The 23,330-nt window shown below is 53.9% G+C and overlaps 1 protein-coding gene across 1 annotated transcript; it reads left to right on the top strand.

Annotated features, from left to right (window-relative positions):
- The first annotated feature begins 2,214 nt into the window (after positions 1 to 2,214).
- On the top strand, positions 2,215 to 20,748 carry F10 (coagulation factor X). The gene is made up of 8 exons (XM_061170725.1): positions 2,215 to 2,299; positions 4,130 to 4,290; positions 12,776 to 12,800; positions 13,776 to 13,889; positions 15,066 to 15,197; positions 16,866 to 17,107; positions 19,073 to 19,190; positions 20,008 to 20,748. The coding sequence occupies exons 1-8, from the start codon at positions 2,230 to 2,232 to the stop codon at positions 20,673 to 20,675; spliced, it is 1,530 nt and encodes a 509-aa protein (XP_061026708.1). The 5' UTR covers positions 2,215 to 2,229; the 3' UTR covers positions 20,676 to 20,748.
- The last annotated feature ends 2,582 nt before the right edge of the window (positions 20,749 to 23,330 follow it).

Genomic DNA, 23,330 nt, shown 5'->3' with positions numbered 1-23,330 from the left:
AGACCCTCGTGTTTATCTTTGAGCAGGTCTCCTTCACAATCACCATCTTTGCTGAAATGAACCTTGCATGAAGCTGTTTCCAAACGCAACAGCTCTCATGGATTTGGAGGCTATAGTCCCCAACCCTGAGGACTGGGTGTCTCTTCCAGCCGAGGCCCCAGCAGATGACACCTGCCTGGGGACCAGCAGGGATGCTCCAAAAAATGCAGGTTCCCAGGTCCTGCCCAGCTCAGTGGGATGGGGGTGAGGCCCCTTGACCTACCTTATCATCGAGTCCCTCAGGTGATGGGCACACAGGCCTCAGGTTGGGAAGAATGAGGAACCAGGGACCAGGGAGGGGAATGCCTGACCCCACCTGAACCCGGCCAGGTGGGCAAGGCCACCCCGGCGGGCGCCCACCTCCCTCAGGACTCGCCCATCCCGGCCTGGGACGCCGTGCTTAAAGTGCCAGACGTGCTCTGGCGGACAGCCCAGCCTGTTGAGTAACCAGGACTTCGCAAGCCTGGCCACGTGTTTGGGAATAAAGGTTCCCCGGGGCCTGCCCACTCCACTATGCATCACCCACGGCCCCTTAAAACCGCAGGGCTGAGTTGTTGGAACAGAGGCCGCCTGGCCAAAGAGACCGTCCGACCCGCAGGCCTCACGTGCTCACCGTCTGAGCCTTCACAGAAACGCTTTGCTGCCCCATGAGGTGGTGGTTTCTAGGGTTCTCGCCAGGCACACGTCGAGAGCTCCGACCTTGGGCCAGACCTCCTGGGGTGGCTCTGGCTCTGGCCCCCTCAGCCACACCACCAACCCTCTCCGCTCCTCGTTTCGTCAACAAGATGGGGCCCGCTGCCATGCTTGTCATGAGGATGAAACCGGTGCAGGTAAAATAAGGCACTGGAGGACAGGCCACCTGGCCAAGGCCAGGAAAGCCGATCTGCAAACGTCCAGGTGCCCCCAGCTCACAGCTCAGGCTGCAGACACTCGAGAAATTCTGCAACCAAAATGCCCGAGGTCTCCGGAGGCCCTGAGCCTCTTGTTTCTTCCTGGAAATGAAAGCTGGCTGGACTCCTCTTCCTGGGAAGAAAAGGGGACGTGGGGTTCAAGGGGCCAAGCCAGGAGCCCACTCAGACCCACAGGGGTTCAGCAGGTCGTGGGCGGGCTGCTGGCTCTGCCCCGCTTTCCCCGGTCTCACTGCTGCGGTGGGCGCAGTGCCGGGCCACGCCGCAGGGCCTCACCCGCATGGACCATCTCCCCTCGCCAGGCGCGGGGAATCCAGTCTCGCCCCACACGCCCAGCAGGGCAGAGACAGGGCAGCACAGAGACCAGGCGAGTCAGGCCCAGGGACCAGCCTCTGCACATCACACTGACCACCCTGCGAAAGACCAACCTTGGTCTGGGCGCCCAGCAGGAGCGTTCTGGGACATCACCGACTCATTCAGTCCACTGGTGTTTACTGAGCACCTACTGTGTGCCAGACACCCCTCTCCGTGCTGGACACAGAGCAGCGAACAAGCCAAGCGACCAGGGTGTCATACGTGGGACGCGCCAGGTGTGCTCGGTGCGTGGAACACAGCACAACCCCCTCATCTCCAGCACAGGCGCTCACCCCACCGGCAGTTCCCAGGCCTCTTCCTCCAGAGCCCCGGTCAGCTGAGACGCTCGGGCCATGCCCCACACCTGCCACTCCAGGAGGGGAGGTTCCTGGCTGGCAGATCGGCCCAGGGCCCCGCGTGGTGCACACACCTCCCGCCCAGCGTGGGCAGAAAGCCCCGGGTCCTAACCCCGCGTCCACCACGCACGGCCATGGACTAACGCTCCACCTCTCTCTAAACCTGTTTTCTGTCCTAGAGAAAAGATGGGCAAATGATACTTGGCTTTTACCGTGGTTGTAAGAAGAAAAACAGAGCTAGACATAAACGTCTGAAAACTATAAAATGACGTTTTTTTCCTCTCTCAGAACAAAGTGCTCCTGTGCCCACAGCAGGCCCCCTTGGACACGGTTCCTGACAAGGACAAGGTTGGGCCAGGACCTCTCCACAGCCACACAGGCCAGGGTGACCATGCCCTCAGTGCGGTCACCTGCCCCTGACCTCCCCCCGCCTCCCCTGCCACCGGGCAGGCCCAGGCTCCAATCAGGAGGCTGTGATAAACAGGACACCCAGCCACCCTCCAGCCAGGGTGAGTGAACCTTGCCCCAGAGGCCTGTCACGGCGGGGACGGAGAGCTGTCCTCGGCCACACCATGGTGGGCCTGCTGTGCCTCGTCCTTCTCAGCGCCTCCCTGGCTGGCCTTCTGCTGCCGGGGGCAAGTGGTAAGTGACCCTCACCCTGCCGACTGCAGGGGTGGCCCTGGGGAGGAGGAGAGAGGGTGAGGGGTCAGGGCGATGCCCCTGAACTTCCACAGTGTGGAGAGTGGGTGCCCATCCCCTGTGGGAGGCTGGCACGAGAGCCTGGCTTGGTGGTTTCAGCCAAGCGTAGCTTAGGGCCAGGTGTGCCTCCCTGTGGGTCAGACAGCAGATCACAGATCACAAAGACAGACAGAAACACGGGCAGAGAAGGAGGGAGGGAGAGAGAGAGAGACAGAGACAGAGAGGGAGGGAGATGGAGGGCGGCAGTGGCAGGCAGAGACAGAGAGAAGCCCCCTTCCTCTGCCAGAGCAAACTGCGGGCACAGAGGCTAGGGGGTCACAGGCAGAGAGGAGCTTCCATGGCAGGGAAGAGGATGAGAGCCAGTGCCACCACCCTCAGGCTGGCCCCGCCAGGGGGCTCTAGGCTTTCTGGGACTCCAGACCTGTCCAAGAGAAGAAGCCAGAAAGGACAGAGCAGAGTGGAGGCAGCCCCGGGGGTCTGTCTGCATGTTTGCACTCTGGGTGATGTGGAAGTTCAGTGGCTCAGGCGCGTGGGAGAAGGAAAGAGTGAAAAGTGAGAAAGAAAAACAAACCGAACAGGAGTGGGGGGACCAGGTAGGGGAAGGAGGGAGGGGAGAAATGGGTGCGTGGCTTGTATTTCAAAGCAAGCGCTCCCTGGTGGAGCGGATGTCTGAAGTAATGGGGGACGGGCCCTCACAGAACAAATGTGGGCCTGGCCTTGCTGGGAAAACACAGGTGTCACTACAAGAAATGGGGAATTTGGAAGGGAAAGTAATTTGAGGTAGGAGCGAGTGAACACTAGGAGTTCCATACACTCTTTAAAACAACTCTAAGAAGTAGGTATCTAATTCCCACTTGCCAATATTCAGTAGTAGGTGACCAAGATGCATTTGCCACTCAAGACAGTTTGACTCTGCAGTCCTGTTTTTTAGTTTCGGACATGGGGAGTCTGGAGTTCTGATGCGAGGGCCGAATCCATCGCCGTGAGAGCTGAAAACACAGCGCTCACGATGGAAGCTGGGACTAGAAATACCAACTTGGAGAGTCGTCTTCCTTATGGTGAGACTCTCAATTCCCCAGCAGAAAAGAGGCAGAGAGCAGGGCAGAGCGCCAAGAAAAGGACCTGAGGGCCTCCCACAGCACAGTGAGAAGGGGAAGAGGAGTGGGTGAGACCGGGAAGACCCGGCAGCTCGGCAGGGAGTACTGAGGGGTGAGGGGAGAGATCCCTGAGGGGGGAGATCTCTGAGCCAGGACACTAACTGGCAGGTCAATTTAGTGGGGTTTTTTTTTTTTCTTTTTTTTTTTTAATGAAACAGGACAGAAACAAGTAGAAAATTTTGTAACAAGTACTATTTTGTAGAAAATAATAGTAAGCACTATTTCTTGAAACTTTTGTTTTACTCTTGTGTACGTGTGTCCTGGGACTTGAAACAAATCATACTTTTAACTGTAGATCGTGCAAAACCGTGTCACCTCCCCACCTAACGCAGAGCTGAGACCTTGAAGGCGGGGGGCGGGGGGCGGGGGGGGGAACAGCTGAGCCACAGAACGGAGTGGAGGGCCCGGGGAGGCAAGAGGGACCGAAGGGCGAGTTCCAGAAGGAGGGCTCGGGTCTCAGCACGAGGCCGGGTGTGCGCGTGTGGGGCGGGGCAGGTCAGTGGTGGGCGCGCGGGCCCTGGACAGGCGTCCGACCCATCACTCGCGGGGGCGAGGGTGGCCCGGGGACGCGACCCGCACGTGGGCGAGCACGTGACAGCCGCGTTCTCCACCCCAGTGTTCCTGCCCCGGGACCAGGCCCACGGCGTCCTGCAGAGGGTCCGCAGGGCCAACTCGTTTTTAGAGGAGATGAAGAAGGGAAACCTGGAGAGGGAGTGCCTAGAGGAGGCCTGTTCGTATGAGGAGGCCCGCGAGGTCTTCGAGGACACGGAGAAGACGGTAAGGGGCGGCGCGGCCAGGATGCACTTACAGGGCTGCGGGGGCTTCTGAAGCGCTGTCAGGTCCACCTTAAAACTCAAAATGTTTATCTAAGAACGCGCTGTCGGCCTCGGCCTGCACAAGGACCCCGAGCCCGGGCTCTTCGCCCAGACGCTCAGCCGCCGCCACACTCACCGACGGGTTCCGGTCCTGAGACCGCAGGGTGGGTCGGTGCGCAGGCGCAGGACGAACGCGGCCTCGAGGTCCCGCTCCGCACCTGCGCAGCAGCGGCAGCGGCGGCGGCGGCGGCGGCGGGAAAGCATCCGCCCCTCCCCCGGAAGAGGCGGGGCTTCCGATGCTGCCCCGGAAGTCGCTGAGGTCCGTTAGGCACCTCGCGTCGTGCTGTCGTCTGGCACCTTGCGTCAGGCCCTGGGGTGGCTTGGCTGCAGTGCAGGGGCCGAGGTGGAGGTGGACGGCCGCGAGCCAAAACTGAGCAACCGCGAGCTGAAGACGCCTGAAGACTGAGGAGAAAGTGGCGGAGGAGGCCAAGCAGGAGCCCACGAGAGACAGCCTGGCCGCAGACAGCGGACCTGTCCACACCTCGGACAGCGGGCCCGTCCACACCACGGGCCCGCAGTGGAGTGTCCAGCGGAGTCTGGGCGCTGGGGGGCCCGTGCCACACAGGCTCGTGTAGACTCCCGCCTGCTCGCGGCAGCCTGGACACCACCGGCCTGGCTCACCTTAAAGGTGGCAGAAGAGCTGTGCCCTTGGAGGACAGGTCCAGTTGCAAGTCATGGCTGAGTGGAGAAATGTTAAGTCGGAAGAAGAATTTACTCAAGTCTATAGCAGACTGCCTTGTGGAGTCCAGAGAACCCTGGGAAAACCGAGGAGCAGAGCTGAGCGCCCCTCAGCTCCACGGACTCGCATTACTGTCTTCTTGCTTCCATGGGCACCTCATCCCCCTTTGGCCGAAAGGCGAGGAAAGGCGGTATCATCGGAGATTCTCTGACTTCAGCCAGAGTGACTCTGTGAGGAAGAAGTGTATCCCGCACACCAAGATGATCACGTGTAGAAGAAGTTTCTTGGAAGAGTTGGGGTTCCTAGATGAACTTCCCATGCTGAATGCTGCTTCACGGGGAGCTGTGACAAAGCTTTCCACCACCTAGCACAGCAAGCTGGACGTGAACTTACATGTAGGAACTGCTCCAGAACTCCAACTGTAAAATGCTGATAGTTGGTGGCATTGACTGCCTTTGTGATGTTGGATGCCAGTTCCAGACGGTTTGACTCGAACTCACCACTCGTGAGTTTTACCTGGCCGATTATGATCTCGTGAAATCATGGGTATCATATCAGGGATGCTGAACATGTTATGGGCAGTTACAAGACCACCCACCATCCAGTCAGCCCAGCAGGCCAAACCCATGAGATGGACTCCACCCCACCCTCCTGGAGAATCAGCACAATAGAAGGGCTCAAGAAAAACCTCGGAGTGAAGCTGCCGGAAACTAACCTCTTCAGAACGGAAGAGACTGAAAAAATTATTGATCACATCTGTGTCGCAAAAACTGCTGAATGTCCTCCGCCTCAGACCACAGGCAGACTCCTTGCTAAGCTTGTCAGAGTCCCTGAAAGTGGCTTGCAGCAGTGACCCACTCATCGGTGATCGCCCATAGATAACGGCCAGACAGACTGCTCTGGGTCTCACTGAGCAGGTTGAGCTGCTTGTCATGAGGAGGGAAGTGTGCAGTGCTTACACTGGGTTAAGTAGTCCTATACAGCAGCCAGAGGCTTTTAAACAACAGGCCAGAGCCACCAACGATGATGATGTTCATAGATGAGAACTTCTATACCACCTGGAATCCAGGCTGCCCCCCCCCATCTGGCTGTGGCATGGACATTGGCTGCATCACCGTGTTTCTCACAGTCTACAGTAACATCAAGGAAGTACTTCTGTTTCCTGCCATGAAACCTGAAGGTAAGGAGAATGTGGCAACCACTGATACATTGAAAAGCACAATAGTTGGCACTTCTGTCTAGAAAATAATAATTGGTAAGTTGTATGACTCAGACATCTTTGCATTCCTGCAAGAGGTCAAGGTCTGCAAGGGAATTCTTGTGTTGCTATCCATTTGACTACCATCGTTCATTTCAGCCACCAGAAGAGAGAAGAGGAATTAAGAATTCATTTTAACTCCTTGTTACCAAGTGAACGATTTATCTCTTTTAAAAAGGTATTCATAATTTCAGGAACTGTTTTTATTTTTAAATGTTCCTTTAACTCACATACACTTAACAGTTTTTTAAAATAATAAAAATAATTGTAGTGCCAAGTTCATGTTCTGCCTTTTTCCTCAGCATCATTTCCCAAACACTCTTCCTTACTTCCTTAGAACTACCATACTTATAATTTTAAAGAGCTAAGTTGTTTGTTTGTTTGTTTGTTTTAGCCACGCTGCACAGCTTGTGGGATCTTAGTTCCCCGAACAGGGATTGAACCCACACACTCAGCAGTGAAAGTTCAGAGTCCTAACCACCAGACCGCCAGGGAATTCTCTAAATAATCCACGTGTCAAAGAAGAAGTCTCAAGGGAAGCTAGAAAATGCTTTCAGGACTTCCCTGGTGGTCCAGTGGTAAAGAATCCGCCTTCCAATGCAGGGGACGTGGGTTCGATCCCTGGTTGGGGAACTAAGGTCCCACATGCTGCAGGCCAGCTAAGGCCACGTGCCACAACTACTGAGCCCATGCGCCTCAACTACAGAGCCCGTGTGCTATAAACTACAGAGCCCACATGCTCTGGAGCCCGTGCGCCACAACTAGAGAGAGAAAACCCACACGACACAACTAGAGAGAAGCCCACGCACCGCAACAAAAGATCCCGCGTGCTGTGACAAAGATCCCGCGTGCCGCAAGTAAGACCCGACACAGCCAAAAATAAAAATATATATAAATAAATAAATTTTTTGAAAAAAGAAAAAATATTCTCAGCTGAACAAAAATAAATATATAACATACAAAATCTGTGGGATGCAGCTAAACAGTGCTTATCGGGAAATTTATAGCATGAAATGTTTTTATAGGAAAAGAAGTTCTCAAATTGGTAATCTAAGCTTCCACCTTAAGACACACACACACACAAAAAGGCAAAATTAGCCCAAAAGAGGAGAAATCAATAAAATTGAAGACGTGAAATAATAGAGAAAATCAGTAAAACTGATAAGATTTAACAAGATTGACAAAAAAGAGCACATGAATTGTATCAGGAATGAAAGAAGAGATATTACTACAGACCATGCATATGTTAAAAGGATAATAAGAGAATACTATGAACAACTCCATGCACAAATTTGGATGGAATTTTACAATTTGGATGAAATGGACCAATTCCTCAAAACCATGAATTACCAAAACACATAGTATGACAGAGATATCTGCAAATTCAACTTCTTAGTTAAAAACCTTCTGTAAAGGAAATGTTCTGTAAAGGAAATGTTCAGGTCCAGATTGTGTCAATGGTGAGTTTTACCAAACATTTAAAGGAGAAATAACACCAGTTCTGTGTAATAAAACGAAAAGGGAACACTTGTAAGTTTGTTTTTGATCAGCATTATCCTGACGCCAAAACCCACAAAAACAGAAGAAAGAGAAAAAGAGGGAAGGAGGGAGGGAGGAAGGTAGAAAGAAAGAAAGCTATATAACAACATTTCTCATAAACCTCTTATAAAAATTCTCAACAAATTATTAGCAAATTGAATAAAGCAATATATGTTAAAAAAGAAGAATACACAACGACCAAGTGGGTTTATCTGGGGCACACAAGGCTGGCTCAGTATTTGAAAATCAACAGTGTAATCCACCAGTTTAAAGAAGAAAAATCCACATAATCATATCAACTGATAGAGAAAAAGCAGCTGACAAGATGCAACATCCATTCATGATAAAAACCTTTCAGTGATTTCCCTGGTGGTCCAGTGGGTAAGATTCTGTGCTCCCAACGCAGGGGGCAGGGTTTGATCCCTGGTAGCGTTACGAGATCCTGCACGCATGCCGCAACTAAAAGATCCCGCATGCCGCAACGAAGACCCAGAGCAGCCAAAACTAAATAAATATTTAAAAATAAATATTTTAAGTAAATAAAACAATTATTAAAAAAAAACCTTTCAGCAAACTACAATTAAAAGGGAACTTCTTCAACATGATAAAGATTATTAACAAGGAACCTACAACTGATATCGTGGTGAAAACTGAATGCTTTCGCTCTAAAACTGGGAAAAAGGCAAGGATGTCCATTTCTAATACTCCCAATTCAGCATTGTACTGGAAACCCTAGCCATAAGGAAGGTTTAACAATAAGCCAAGATAAAGAAATAAAACTCCCTATTTGCAAGTAACATGATTATCTACATAGAAAATCCCATGGAATCTGGAAAAAATACCCCTAAAATGTATGTGTCTAGCGAGGTCACAGAATACAAGGTCAGCACGCAAATATTAATTGTATTTCTGTGTAGTAATAATGTGCGGTTAGAAACAAACAAAAAAATTAATGCCACTTACTGTTGCTCCAAAGAAAAATATCTATGTGTAAATCTAATAAAACATGTACACGACCTATATGCTGAAATCTGCAAAACGCTAACGAAAGGAAGAGGACCTAAATAAATAGACATAGAATGTTCATGGTTTGAAAGACTTAACATATTAAAATATTGACTCTTCCCAATTTGATATATAGATTTAATGCAGTGCCAAACTTCCATCAGATAAAGACAAGTTGATTCAATATTTGTAATATGGAAAAACAAAGGAATTAGAATAGCTAAAACAATTTTGAGAAAGAAGATAAAATTGGAGGAATCACACTACCTGATTTAAAGACTTACTGTAAATCTACATTAATCATAGAGATATGGGACGTCCTTGGTGGCGCAGTGGTTAAGAATCCACTTGCCAGTGCAGGGACACAGGTTCAATCCCTGGTCCCAGAAGATCCCACATGCCGCGGAGCAACTAAGCCCGTGCACCACGACTACTGAGCCCAAGTGCTGCAACTAGCCTGCGTGCCTAGAGCCCATGCTCCGCAACAAGAGAAGCCACTGCAGTGAGAAGCCCATGCACCGCAACGAAGAGTAGCCCCTGCTCGCCACAACTAGAGAAAGCCCGCGCGCAGCAACGAAGACCCAACGCAGCCAAAAAAATATAAATAAATAAATAAAATCGTAGCGATATTGATGTGTGGTATTGGTAAAGGGATAAACACATAGATCAAAAGAACAGAATAGAAAGTCCATAAATAGACCCACGCAAATATGGCCAGTTGATTTTTTAAAATATTTATTTATTTATTTAGGCTGTGCCGGGTCTTATTGCAGCACACGGGATCTTCGTTGCCGCATGCGGGATCTTTAGTTGCAGCATGCATGCGGGATCTAGTTCCCCTACCAGGGATCGAACCTGAGACCCCTGCATTGGGAGCACAGAGTCTTACCCACTGGACCACCGGGGAAGTCATTGACCAATTGATTTTGACAAAGGTGCATAAGCATTTCAATAGAAAAAGAATTCTCTTTTTCAATAAATGGTATTGGAATAATTCTACATCTATATGCAAAAAAGGTCAGCTTTGACCTAAACCTCACAACGATACAAATATTATCTCAAAATGGACCATATAGCTCTAAAGATAAAAAAGGAAACTTTCAGGAGAAAATTTTCATGACACAAAGTTAAGTTAGGCAAAAATTCTTAGACGTGACACCAAAAGCATAATCCATAAAAAACATATAGATAAATTAGACTTACTCTAAATTTAAAACTTTTGCTCTGTGAAAAAACGTTAAGAGAATGAAAATACAAGCTATTGACTAAGAAAATATTTGCAAATCACATATCTGCCAAAAATTTTGTGGTCAGAATATATAAAGAACTCTCACAAGTCAACAGAAGAAAATAAACAACCCAATTAAATACAATGAGCAAAAGATTTGAACAGATACTTCACCCAAGAGGATACATGGATGGCAAATAAGCATACGAGAAGATATTCAATATTATTAGCCATTACAGAAATGCAGATTAAAACCACGATGAGGGACTTCCCTGGTGGTCCAGTGATTAAGACTCCATGCTTCCACTGCAGGGGGCATGAGTTCGATCCCCCTGGCCAGGGAACTGAGGCCCCACATGCCGCAAGGTGCGCCCCCCCCCCCCACAAAAACCAAACAAACCACAGTGAGATGCCACTACACACCTAGAATAAAAAACAAGTGCTGGTGAGGATGTGGAGCAACCACAACTCATACACGGCTTGGGGGAATGCAAAATGGTACAGCCAGTCTGAAAACCAGTTTGACAGTTTCTTATAAAGTTACCATATGACTCAGCAATCCCATTCTTGGGTATTTACTGTAGAGAATTGAAAACTTTTTTCACACAAAACCTGTACATAAATGTTTATAGCAAGTTTATTCATAATTGCTGAAAACTAGAAATAGTATAAATGTCCTTTGTCGGGTGAATGGATAAACAAACCGTGGTACGCTGCACAGTGGAACACTGCTCATCAGTAAAAGAGAACAAACTATCGACACACACAGTAACGTGAATGAGTTTCAGTTTCAGAGGCACTGTGCTGAATGAAGGAAGCTAGTTTCACAAGGTTATATCACGTATGAGTCCATTTACAGGACATCCTCAAGAAGTCATGGCTATAGTGACGCAGAGCAGACTCGTGCTGGGCATTCGGAGCGGGGGCAGCCAGTGGCTGGCAAGTTTGGGGGAGACGGAGCTCTTCTGCGTCTCGGTTGTGGCGGTGATTATACAAATCTATACGTGTGTTGGCTTTTATAGAATTGTACACCAAAAAAAGTCAGTTTTACTGTGTGATAAATTTTTAAATAAAAAATTTAAAAGACAGTGTAGTCATTTCTTAGGCCTTCTGTAACAAAGCACCACAAATTGGGTGTCTTAAAACAACAGAAATTTACTCTCTCACAGTTCTGGAGACCACAAGTCGAAATCAAAGTGTCACCAGGCTTGGTTCCTTCTGGAAGGTCTGAGGGAGGATCTGCTCCATCCTCTCCCCCAGCTTCTGGGGGCGACCAGCAGCCCTTGCTGTTCCTTGGCCGGTAGATACATCACTCCACTCTGTGCCTGCACCTTCACACAGCCTTCTCTGTGTGTGGCCTGTGTGATATTTTATGTCTCTTATAAGGACACTCTCATTGATTGGGGGTCCACCCTAATCCAGTACGAGCTGTTCTCGATCCATAACTTAATTACATCTGCAAAGACCCTCTTTCCATTAAGGTCAAATTCTGAGGTTGCACCTAAGTTGGGGCCGGGGAGTAGGGGAGACACTAATTAACCTACTATAGATAGCAAAAAATTGTTTTAAGACTACGAACATTTCTTTTCAGTGTTACATAGGCTCTTGATGCCCTATTTTAAGCTAATTACCAATTATCTTTTTTTCCAAGTAACGTAATGATCATTCTCCAAGCATCTGATCCTGTTTTGAATCTTTGACTCAGGTATCTTAATGTAAAACCACTTATTGATTGGCTTGGGGGTAGCAAATAGAGCAAACCATTTTTGGTACAATCCGTTTCTTGGTAATTAATTTGAAAATAAATTTTCAATATTTAACAAAGTTGTGCAATTAAGATGATCGAGCGTGGCACCTGGGAAACATTTTGTAATATTAAATGATTCATATTAATCTTAAATTGATATACATGTAGGTCTAGATGTAATATGTGTGAAGTATAACACTGATTCTTCATATAAAAGCTTGGATATAGGTATTGATTTAAGAGAGAGTAAAAAATTATATGATAATGTTGTATATGATGAAATTAAAATATTTTGTCTTAGCAATTACAATTATTTGTCATTATGAATTTATTACAGTGTTTGAATGTGATACATAAAGTTTACGGTTTGCTTCTGAATCTAAGCAATTACTTTAGAGATTTTACTTCAGTTGCTGTTGTCTCAGCACAGTTTCTCCAAACTGAGATTAGTGAAAAACAAACAAATAAAACCTATATAGAAACTTCTGTGGTTCAAGAAAAGTAATCTAATTTCGAATTACTTAACAGTTGAAGCAAATAATGTGAAAATCTTGATTGTGATCATATCGTTAGTGATTTTGCTAGGATGAAAGTTAGAAAAGTACATTTAATCTTACAAAATGTTTCCCAGATGCCATGTTCAACTGTGTGAGCAGGCAAGAAAATGGACGTTAGGCCGTATTGGGATATGATCATTTATTACACAAACATGTATTGTATTTTTAAAAAAACGATGAATGAAGCCACAGCTTTACAAATGCAGGAGATCTGAAAACATTTCCCTTTTAGATTGAATAGTTCTAGAGCATTTTGTTCCAGAAAATGACCTGTTTGGGAAATAGCCTATTCACATGAGTTACTAGATTGTGGCTGTTATTGGTGTAAAATGTCTCTTTTCCATAATGCATTTAAAATTTTTTTTCCCTTTTAGAATGAATTCTGGAATATATACAAAGGTGAGATGTTTTCTATTTCAGTCTTGAGTGAGAGGGGTTCATCAGGGTATTTAAATCGGGAGAGATTGTATTCAAATTTTGAAGATGTTTCCTGAATTTCCTTTCTGCTCTTGTTTAAATTTTACTTATCTAAGACTTTTCCCCTCTGAGTGTTTCCATAATAGTTATCGTAAAATAGTTTTTTATAGTAGCTTTATACTAATTCTAGTTTTGTTACTTATATACATTTAAATCGGTTCATTCCCATTTGAGGATACCAAATTCCATGATAATTTTTTTAAACCCAAGTATATTAGGTAGAAACAAAAAATAAGAGTCTGAAACACTGGGTCCTCTCATAAGGTAACCACCTTGATTTAATGCTTATAGCGTCTGAAATGGTATTTATCATAACTAATGTTTTCACTCTGGTAACAGTATTCAGATTTCTCAAAATGACAATTGGACCTATCTCTAAATTATATTGTACAAATGCCCCAAGAAATGTGAAGTCCCATGTTAGTGCTGTACAGGAGCGTTTCATTCTCCTTTTACACCCAAACCATTGGAAATAGGAACCCTCTTGTCGATGCCCAGCCCAGAAACAAGTGTCCAGCAATCACTTATCCTCCCTCCTTCCAGCTGACCCCATGTGGTCACCAGCACAGGGCTCCTCTCCGTGATGGAAAAACGTTGTCAGTGATTGTAAAAACACTGTCAGAGGTCTCAGCAAAAATTGGAAAGCTCAGTCAGCAATCCAGCTAGATAGAGGCATCACGTGCACGTAGCCACAAAGCCGGGGGGGGGGGGGGGGGGCGCGGGGGAGGGCAGTGGTAACGAAGTCCAGACAGGACAACTTGTTTACAGGAAAACAGGAAGAATCCCAGGTTCATTCAAGTTAGCTGAGAACTGGGCGCCAGAATCAACACAGCAAAATCGTTTCCACGATGAGGGGAATCGCCTGCAAGCTGTGGTTTCCAAATGTTTTCTTCGCAGATGGTGACCAGTGTGAAAGCCGTCCTTGCCTGAATCAGGGCAAATGTAAAGATGGCCTCGGGGAATACACATGCACCTGTTTGGAAGGATTTGAAGGCAAAAACTGTGAATTACGTGAGTTCCTCTTCTTGGTGTACCTTCAGGCCAGAGCCCCCTGCGGAGGCCAGGTGGGAATGCGGGAAGAAGCTGGAGGCCCAAGGAGACCCTCCCGGTCACGTGGGGTTCAGCCTGTGCTCCGTGAGGCTGTGCCGCTGCCGGCAGCCGAGCGCGAGTCAGAGTGCCCAGCGCGGAGGCCGGGATACCGGGCACAATGCTCGGGATTGTCCAGTTATAAACATTTGGTACAGTTAATTCTGCATGGAAAAATCACTGAGCTTTCCTATACCGTGATTAATTTTTAACAAAACTTAGGTTAGTATTAGGCCAGTTTTCCCCGAGGAGACAGATTTGCGCTTCTTTGTTGATTTCTTAATCTGTAGTCTTCAGAGCGCGCTCTTCCATTGGATACTTCCGAGTTTCCCCGGTGGGAGTATCAGTCGTGCCCCCTTCCACCCACCGCCCAGAGCTGCTTCCCCAAATACCGTTTGGCTGACGCTGGAATGTTTTCTAAAGTTTCTTTAATGTTTGCCCCGTAACTATTCTTTCATCAAAACCCAGTGGCGAAATGTAAAGTCAGCTACCAGGGCGGCATGACTGATGAGTCTGGGGTCTGATGTCCGGTGCACGCCGGCGGGGGTGACACTGGCACAGTCCGGCGGTGAGATCCCCTGTGCCCGGCGCCTCTCGGGACCTGGACGGCTCTCCTGGGGGCTGGGTGGCCTCCACTCCTGTACAAGTGACGCGGCAGGCCGTGGGGGTTAAATAACGTGCCCAAATCACACAGCTAGAGGCCCATGGCCAGCTGGGAGACGGCCTGAGTCCGGGACGTGGCTACCACCCCTCCTTCCCGCCGCACGGGAGCCAGACCCCCATCTGGGGATGGACCGCAGGTCCTTTATGCCACGGCGGACCGAGGCCTCAGAGTAGACGGCGTGGGCTGCTCCCGGTTCGGCCCGAGCTCCCACCTCGCTGGCCAGCGCCACCACACCCTTCTTAGGGCTGAACTTGAGACCCTCCAGCCTCCAGGCCTTCCCTGGGCTTGTGTGGGCTCCCGGGCCCCCGGGGCCCCACGTGGGCGGGGGAAGGGCCTGCCCGGGGCGCCGGCCCTTTGCTCCGGCTGGTGGGCACCATGGCACCGGCGGGTGAGGGCACGGCCCGGGCCGCGCCCTCAGCTTCCCGGCTCTTCCACAGCCACGCGTGAGCTCTGCAGCCTGGACAACGGGGGCTGCGACCAGTTCTGCAGGGAGGAGCGGAGCGCGGTGCTGTGCTCCTGCGCCAGAGGGTACGACCTGGGCGACGACGGCAAGTCCTGCGTCTCCGCAGGTAGGAGGGGCGCAGGCTGCGCTCCCGGTGGGGCTCGTGGTTTGGAGACAGACCCACTGTTTCTGTGAACCGCCTGAGAAACGGGCCAGTGATGTCAGCTCTCCTGGGGGCACGTGGAGCGTGAGGGTAACGTGTGGAGACCCCTTTGCCCAGTGCCCGGCTCACAGCGAATCCCAAATGGCCACTTTGCAGCTGCCATGATGGCGTCCCCGTCCCCCTCGGAAGGGCGGGGGCTGGGGAGGCTGGAGTTACAAGGGCCGGAGCCGTGGGCCGGCCAAGGAGCCGGGGAGGCGGTGCAGGGGCCGGAAGGGGAACCCAGGGCCCTCCAGCACTGTTTCCGGTTGTGTGGGTCCTCATGTTAATGGAATTTTTTTTCGTTGATAAAAGCCAGATGCCATGCATCTAGCCCAGAAGCTCACGGAGGGCTGAGTGAGGGCCGGGGTCCTGGGGGTCCTGGGGGTGGGAGAGGCCTCGTCTCACACCCCGTGGGGAGTCCTGCCTGACCGGGACTCCTCTGCTGCGGGGCGGGGGCCGGCCACGCCCCTCTCAACTCGGGCTCCTTCTTGGGGTTACCCCAGCTCCTCCTCCAGTAGGCCCCACCCCAGCTGGCCCGCAGCCTCGGCATTACCTGGGGTGGTGAGGAATGCAGAGTCCCGGGCCCACTGCAGAGGTGGGCATATTCCAGGGCAGCGGCAATTGTGTAAAATTAAATCTCTCAACAGGTAGAGGACAGTGAGATTTACATTTCTATTGGTAATGAGATTTTAAACTTAAGCTGGTCCAAAACATATTTTAATTGAAGTCGTTGCTTGACTTGCTTGCAAAATTTTTTTAATTCCAGGAATAATTACAGGTCAATTTAAAATAAAGTCAGGTAAACTACTTCCTGGTGCAGAAAGTTCTGTTCTAAGTCATGGACGAGCTGATGCAGAATTTCAAGGGGGCAGTGGTCACAAATGTTAAGGCAGAGGCGGCTGGCGCGGGAAGCGCTCTCCTCCCGCCAGCGAGCCAGCACTCCCCCAGTCCACTCGCGGGCCCTGCGGGGCGAGCGCCACCAAGAACACACACGGGGGACCCGCCTCAGACCTGCGGCCCCCAGCTGCCCCGCCTCTGTCCTGCTTCGCCCCCGCTCTGCCTCGGTTCCCTAGTTGGTAAGGACACGCAAGGACGCTTTTTGGTGTTTCCTGGCCCCGCCCCTTGCCTGGCGCTCGTAAGGGTCGCTGTCGTCCCTCAGCTGTTGCCTCACAAAGCCCCGCACGCTGCTCCTCCCGCCCAGAACACTTCTTTTTCTTCAGCGTTTCATTAGGAAACGTTTCCAACACACGGCGGGGCTGAGGGAACTCCGCGGGTCGAGCACCTCAGCCCCCCTTTCTGCCATCCTGGTCTCCGTGTACCAGTCGTGTGCCCCGCAGCCCCACGGTCCTCCGTCCAGCCACAGCCACCCGACTTCTGCAGGCGTCCCAGTAGGCGGTCCGCACGCTGGCCGGCCGGAGGTCAGGGCTCCCACCCTTAGCCCAGCCCCTAGCAGGACACAGGGCACCCCGCTCCCCACAGGCCCCTCTCGGCCCCCTTCCCGGGGCCCACTCCTCCGGCTCCTCCTCCGAGTGGCCTGCGTGGGCCCCGCACGGAGGCCTCCGCGAGGCTGAGGCCCGACTGCCCTTCTTCCAGAGCCCTTCCCCTGTGGGAAGCTCACGCAGGGACGCAGCAGGCGCTCGGCCGCCCACGGCAGCAGGGAGGCCCCCGAAGCAGGCGTGCCGGAGCAGTACGACCGCGGAGACCTGGGCCCCACCGAGAGCTCCCTCCACCTGCTGGGCCTCGACGGGACGGAGCCCAGCCCCGAGGAGGACGAGAGCCACCTGGTCCGGATAGTGGGCGGGAGGGACTGCGAAGAGGGGGAGTGCCCCTGGCAGGTAACTGCGCGGAGCTCAGCGGCCGGTTAGCTGGGTGGGGGGCCGTCCTGCCGGGCACCCGGCCCACGCGGGCCTGCAGCAGACTTGAGCGGGCAGCGGCGGAAGGAGCCGAGGTGCCCTCCCTGCCCGGCTGCCCCTCCCGCCCAGGCAGAGAAGGGGTTCCAGCTCGGGCGGCAGGGCGGGCTCCGCGGGCGGAGGGCGGTGCCCCCGAGGCCTCTGCTTGCTCTTTGGTTTGACGGGAGGCTGAAAGAGTTGCTGTCCTTGTTTCATTTCTAATTTGGTAGATTTTTTTAACCCAAACACCCAAGTCCTAATGAGGCAGACGGTACCTTAGCAAAAAGTATATCCATTTGTTTTCAAAGGTAAAAACTCACTCTTTGGTGGTTGATTTGGACTAAAGTTGCCAGACTTAGCAAATAAAAACACAGGTTTCCACTTAAATTTGAATTTCAGATAAACAATAAATAACTTTGAATGTGAGTATGTCCCAAATATCACACGGGACACACACTGAAAATGATTTGCTATTTACTTGAGTCAGATTTCACTGGGGGCCTCTATTCTATCCAGAACCCTCACTTGGACTGTAAGTTTTTAGTGTCCAAAGCCAAAATGCCTTCTCCTACAAGTAATATTCCCAGGGCTGCCGACAACCCTTAGGAATGACGTCAGCTGGCCCCCACCGGCTACAAGGCAGGTGTGCGTTTATCTGAATTATCACGAGCCCGGGCAAGGACACGCGGAAACCTAGTCACCACGCACGGAGAGCGCGCTGCAGGTCAGGGCTGCCTGGGCACTGTGCGTGTGGGTCTGAAAGCGCCAGGGCCTCTTCTCTCCCGTGTGGTGTCGCGACCTAGGAAGGGAGGGGAGGCCCCGCCAGATCCCCACAATTCAAGTTGCTGCGTGAGAGGGCCAGGAACGTGGTACCCATGGAGCATGTGAATTCCCACAGGGCGGGGGCGGACACAGGGCTCTGAGAGGGGCTCACGTGGGGCTCTCCGGGGAGCGGGCAGGAGGAGCCTCACGGGAGGGTCCCCAGACTTGACCAGTTGCCTCATGTCCGTCTCCAGGAAGGACGGTCAGTGTCCCAAGTCTTAGGAAGACTGACCCTCCTCACTTGTCACACAAGTGGGGTTATGAGTTGATAAATTATGCAAAAACATAAACAAAACATCACGACTTCGTGCTAGTCATGAAAGTCCTCCAAAGTTCTTTTAGAACTTGACATTGTTAAGAGTTTCATTAACCTGCACCCTCTCAACCCATGGCTGTTGCTTAGAGAAGGGCGAGTCCCCAGAGAAGGGAAAGCAGAAAGTGCTCTCTCCGCACTTGCCGGCCCAGTTCTTTGGGGAAAAGGAAAATAGGGGAAGGGTCTGTGGTCTCGCTCGCCCAGTCTGCACCCCATCCCGGTGGAGTGTTCGCCGCCCCATGTCCTGTCAGGAGCAGCCACGTGGATCCCAGGAACCGGCCTTGAATGGTAGTACCCGCAGCCGCGGGAGGGGGGTCCGGACGGTGGAAGCGTCCCCAGGCCCAGCGTAGCAAGTGTCTCATTCAGAGCCTGGCGTCTGCCTGGTCTGGGGCCTAATTCACACCAGAGACAACAGACAGCAGTTCTGCTGCACATAGAGCTGCAGAGGGGCCTTCCGGAGCCGGGAAATACAGGCGGGTAGGGCCTGGCCGGGCGAGTCTGGAGTCTGGGTGGGGAGAACCCCCTCAGCCGTAGCGCTGGGCCCTTGGCAGGGCCGTGGGGTCCACAGTGGGCCCTTTCCGAGCACGGGCGGCGCTGGGCAGCAGGGCCCCTGGGGGTGGGCGCTGGGGTGCGCTGGCCTGGCCCTCGTTCCAGCCCGAGGACCCCACGAGTCCTCCCGGGGGGCAGGCCCGCGGTGGTGGGGAGACAGGGAGGACGCTTGGGCTACAGGTCTCAAAGGCAGGCTCCACCTGGCGCCTCTGGCCCTCCCGGCGCAGGCTCTGCTCGTCAACGAGGAGAACGAGGGCTTCTGCGGGGGCACCATCCTGAGTGAGTTCTGCGTCCTCACCGCGGCCCACTGTCTCCTGCAGGCCAAGAGGTTCACGGTGAGGGTAGGTGAGTGCTGCTCACCCCCTGCGGGCCCCCCCCCCCCCCCCCCCCCGGTTTCAGAGGCACTAGGACTGATAGGCTGGCCGGAAGCGCTAGTTCAAATACTGAGGTCCCGAGGGGGAGAGGGAGGCCGGGGGAGGAGGGGCGCCCCCGCCCCCTGCACGCAGGGTCCGCAGTGCCCTCTCCTCCGGGAAGCCCCCCAGAGCCCCCAACCGTCTGAGCAGCCGGCACCGCTGCCCCACATTTGCATCTGGGGGACTATTTCCTAACGTCCCCCTTCTCACCACACCCTAGAGCTGCTCCATGACAATCCAGTGCGAGCCACGTGCCCGAGCCACGGCTGTAATGTCTAGCTTCCCAGTTACATTACGTCTTCTAGCGTACGTTTTAAACGTCCACAGGTGGTACTCATTTCGGTAACACACCTCATTACCCAGTAGAGCCAAAACAGTGTCAGTTCGACCTGTAATCGGCTTGTAAAGCACTCTTGAGGTGTTTTGAGGTATTTTTCATTCTGAGATTTGGCGCTCATGGCACGTGTGGGTTCTGATCAGTGCCCGCTTGGCCCCGTGGCTGGGGGTAGGTCTGGCAGGTCAGACCCGGTGCCCAGCCCCACCCGCGGGCAGACCAGGGGAGGGTGGCGGCTGCCCCCGGTGGGGAAGCAGAAGGCTGTCACGCTGACCTCGCTCTAGTCGCCTGTACTTCACATTTCCTAGTGACCACGTGCCAATCTCTAAGCAGAAAAGAAGTGGGACTGCTTTAACGCGTCCGTGACGTGCAGGGCCTGGCGGCCCCACGCTGACGCCCACGCCCCCGTCCGCAGGCGACCGGAACACGGCGAAGGAGGAGGGCAACGAGATGGCGCACGAGGTGGAGGCGACGGTGAAGCACAGCCGCTTCGTCAAGGAGACTTACGACTTCGACATCGCGGTGCTGCGGCTCAGGACGCCCATCAAGTTCCGCAGGAACGTGGCGCCCGCCTGCCTGCCGGAGAAGGACTGGGCCGAGGCCACGCTGCTGACCCAGAAGACGGGCGTCATCAGCGGCTTCGGGCGCACGCACGAGCGGGGCCGCCTGTCATCCACGCTCAAGATGCTGGAGGTGCCCTATGTGGACAGGAACACCTGCAAGCTGTCCAGCAGCTTCACCATCACCTCCAACATGTTCTGCGCCGGCTACGACGCGCAGCCCGAGGACGCCTGCCAGGGCGACAGCGGCGGCCCCCACGTCACCCGCTTCAGGGGCACCTACTTCATCACTGGCATCGTCAGCTGGGGCGAAGGGTGCGCGCGGAAGGGCAAGTACGGCGTCTACACCAAGGTCACCAACTTCCTCAAGTGGATTGACAAGTCCATGAAAGCCGGGCTGGGGGCAGGGGCCAGGGCGGAGCCGGCCCGCAGTGAAGCCCCCCACCCCCCCCTCCCCCCCGCAGCCCCTGCCTCTCCTCCCTCTCAGCACCGGGGATCTGAGCCGGCTTCCCTCCTGCCGTGATTAGAGGCGGGTCGATTCTTATCCTGCTTCTGTCCTTGCCCCACCGAAGTGGGAAATGAAGGTCCATTTGGAACCCGGGACCCTGCTTTCCCGTCGCCAGCTGGGAGGTTTCAGGATTCGGGAAGTGCTACCCACATAGGATGGGCCAGGACTCCCAGACCAAGTCTTAAAACTGAGGGGCCTTTTCTGTTCACAGCGCGTTTCTCTGTCCTGGAGGCCGCCAGCTGGCCCCCTGGCTGCTCACAACGCTGCTGAGGAAACCAGCGGGGTTCTGGGAGCACAGGGGCGCCAGGGCCAGCACCCGTCCCCGGGGTCGGGGGGGCTTCCCCACGCGTGCCCTCCTGGCCCCCAGTCACCTCCCAGGAGAGGCAGGCTCCCTGGGAAGGCAGGGCCCAGAGGGCTCCTCGGCAGGGGCATTTTAATGTTGACCTAAAGACAGGCTCTCTACGTGGCTTCACAGCCGCGTCCCAGGGAGCCACGGGCACGCCCCCGGGTGTGACTGTCGCCAGGCCGGGGCTCTGGAGTCTGCCTCTAGGCCACAGCCCAGAGCACGAACCCAGCTCTGGCTAGCCCCTGCCGCCCCCCTGCTACCCTGCTCGCGAGGTGTGTGCTGGGGGGCTGCAGGAGGGCCGCCCCTCTTCCAGCGGTCACAGCCCAGGTCGAGCCCTCCCGTCCGCACCAGCTCCAGGCCCTCAAGCCAAACGGCCAGGAAAACCAGACATGCTTCTAGAAAAAGCAGTCACCTCAGACGGGACCTGCCGTGTTTCCCGGTACCGTTTGCATTTTGCGTAACTCGGCTAAGCAAACTTTCAAAGTTCCAGTACGAGAGCCCCCAAGATCACTGGCTGGGCAGTTGTATAAACAGGAGATCTGCACGTTTGCAAAAATCAACGCAAACGGGCTTCCCAGAAACGGTCAAGCCAGTGAAGGATGGAAAGGCCGAGAAGGCCTCGGACGGCCAGGCCCTGCGTGCTAGGGACGGGGGTCTCTGTCCAGAGCAAACCTGGATGGGCTGTCAGCCCACAGGTTGCCTGGGGTCCGGAGGGAGCTCTGGGGGAGCCCTCCTTCCCGCCAGGCTTGCATCTCTCAGCAGCGGGGCCGAGCCCACGGGTCAGAGAGCAAGGGGAGCTGGGCACCCGGGAGCGGAGGGCAGAGGGGTCCCCACCGCCCGAGGCGCTGCACCTTCCCCGTTGGGAAACAGAGCTGGACTCGGTGAGGTTCCACAGGGAATTCGGGCAGCGTTGTAGGGAGGCTGCTTGTCTGGGTCGCACGGATGCTGGTTCCGCGGGCCCTGGGACCACCTGCCTCAAAGCTTGTCTCCAGGTGGACCTGAACCAGGCCTGTGCCCTGTGGGCACAGTCCGTCCCGCTCCACTGCATGTCCCCTAGAAAGTCTCCTCCGGGGACAGACGTGAGCAGGAAGCCGACCGTGAGGAACCACGAGGCCGCGGGGGGGGGGGGGGTCAGGGTCTGACTGTCCCTCCCGAGGGTGAGGGACCGCTCACCTGTACCCGCGGTCCCTGAGGGGGGAGGGCGAAGACACACCTGGGACAGAGCCGCGTTTGGAGGGGGGAGGGCAGAGCGGCTGTATGGCTGCGGGGTGGCAGGGGGAGGGGGCGGGCTTAGAGAGCCGGTGACCTGCAGAGGCAGGGTCCCTGGAGGCCTCCGCCCGCTGCAGGTGCAGCCCCCGGCCCTCGGGGCTGGAGGGTGACGTTTCCGTTCTAGAGGGACCCTCACTACAGCCACCACGAGACCCTGATGGAGGTACCAGAGCCCTGGGGAAAGTCATCCCGAGCATTGAGCATCGCCCAGCGCAACTTGAATTACAAACAGGACGGGGTAGCTCTGCATCAGGAGAGCCCAGGGCGCATCACCGAGCGGGGGTGTGTCCTCACCGACGACGCGGAGGGGAAGCAGGGCTCCTGCCAAGAACGAGGTTCAGCCCTGGTCGCCGAGGTGCCCACGTCAGAAAGAACAAAGCAGCTGGGAAAACACGTTACACGAGCCTTCGAAGGAAACCAAGAGGATGCGGGGAGAGAGGGCACCGTGCGGGTTCTCGTCAGGGGCCCCTTAACAGGAGGGAAGCCCGGGGTGCGGGCTGCCGGTGGAGGGAGGGAGAGAGACAGACAGACAGAGACACAGAGACAGAGACAGAGAGTCAGAGACTGAGATGGACAGAGGCAGAGCGCCCACAGGGGGGGCCCGTGCTGACCCGCTCGGTGAGGGGGGATGAGTTTGCTGTCCCCTCAGACGGAGGTCAGAGTATCTACCCCTCGTGGTGCTGAGCGAGGCTCTTCCCGAGCGTCCCCCAGGCCCGCTTCCCCGTGGCACTTGGTGCCCCAGGAGGGCTGGTCTCACCGGGAGGTGGTGGGCTCCCCAGCCCTTCACAGGAGCCCCGCTGGCCCGGCCTGGTGGGCGCCCGCCCTCGAGGGTCTGCCTCAGCCCCCCCGGGCAGGGGGTCGCTGCCCCGCTCTGTTCGGGTTACCCCCCCAAAGGGAGCCTCTGCGCCCGGCTTGTCCAAGACAGCCCCACCGCGCTGTGCCGCCTTATCTGCTCTGCTTTCCTTGACGGCGAAACGTGCCCCTGTGTCTCCCCGCCCCCGCGGTCCAGGCCCGGTTCCCGGGGGATGGCTCCCGACCCCCGACCCCCGACCTCC

Source organism: Eubalaena glacialis, chromosome 16 (genome assembly GCF_028564815.1).
Source record: "Eubalaena glacialis isolate mEubGla1 chromosome 16, mEubGla1.1.hap2.+ XY, whole genome shotgun sequence".
NCBI classification, from domain to species: Eukaryota; Metazoa; Chordata; class Mammalia; order Artiodactyla; family Balaenidae; genus Eubalaena; species Eubalaena glacialis.
The sequence above is the reverse complement of the archived record's forward strand: the minus strand, read 5'-3'. Positions and strand labels throughout refer to the sequence as shown.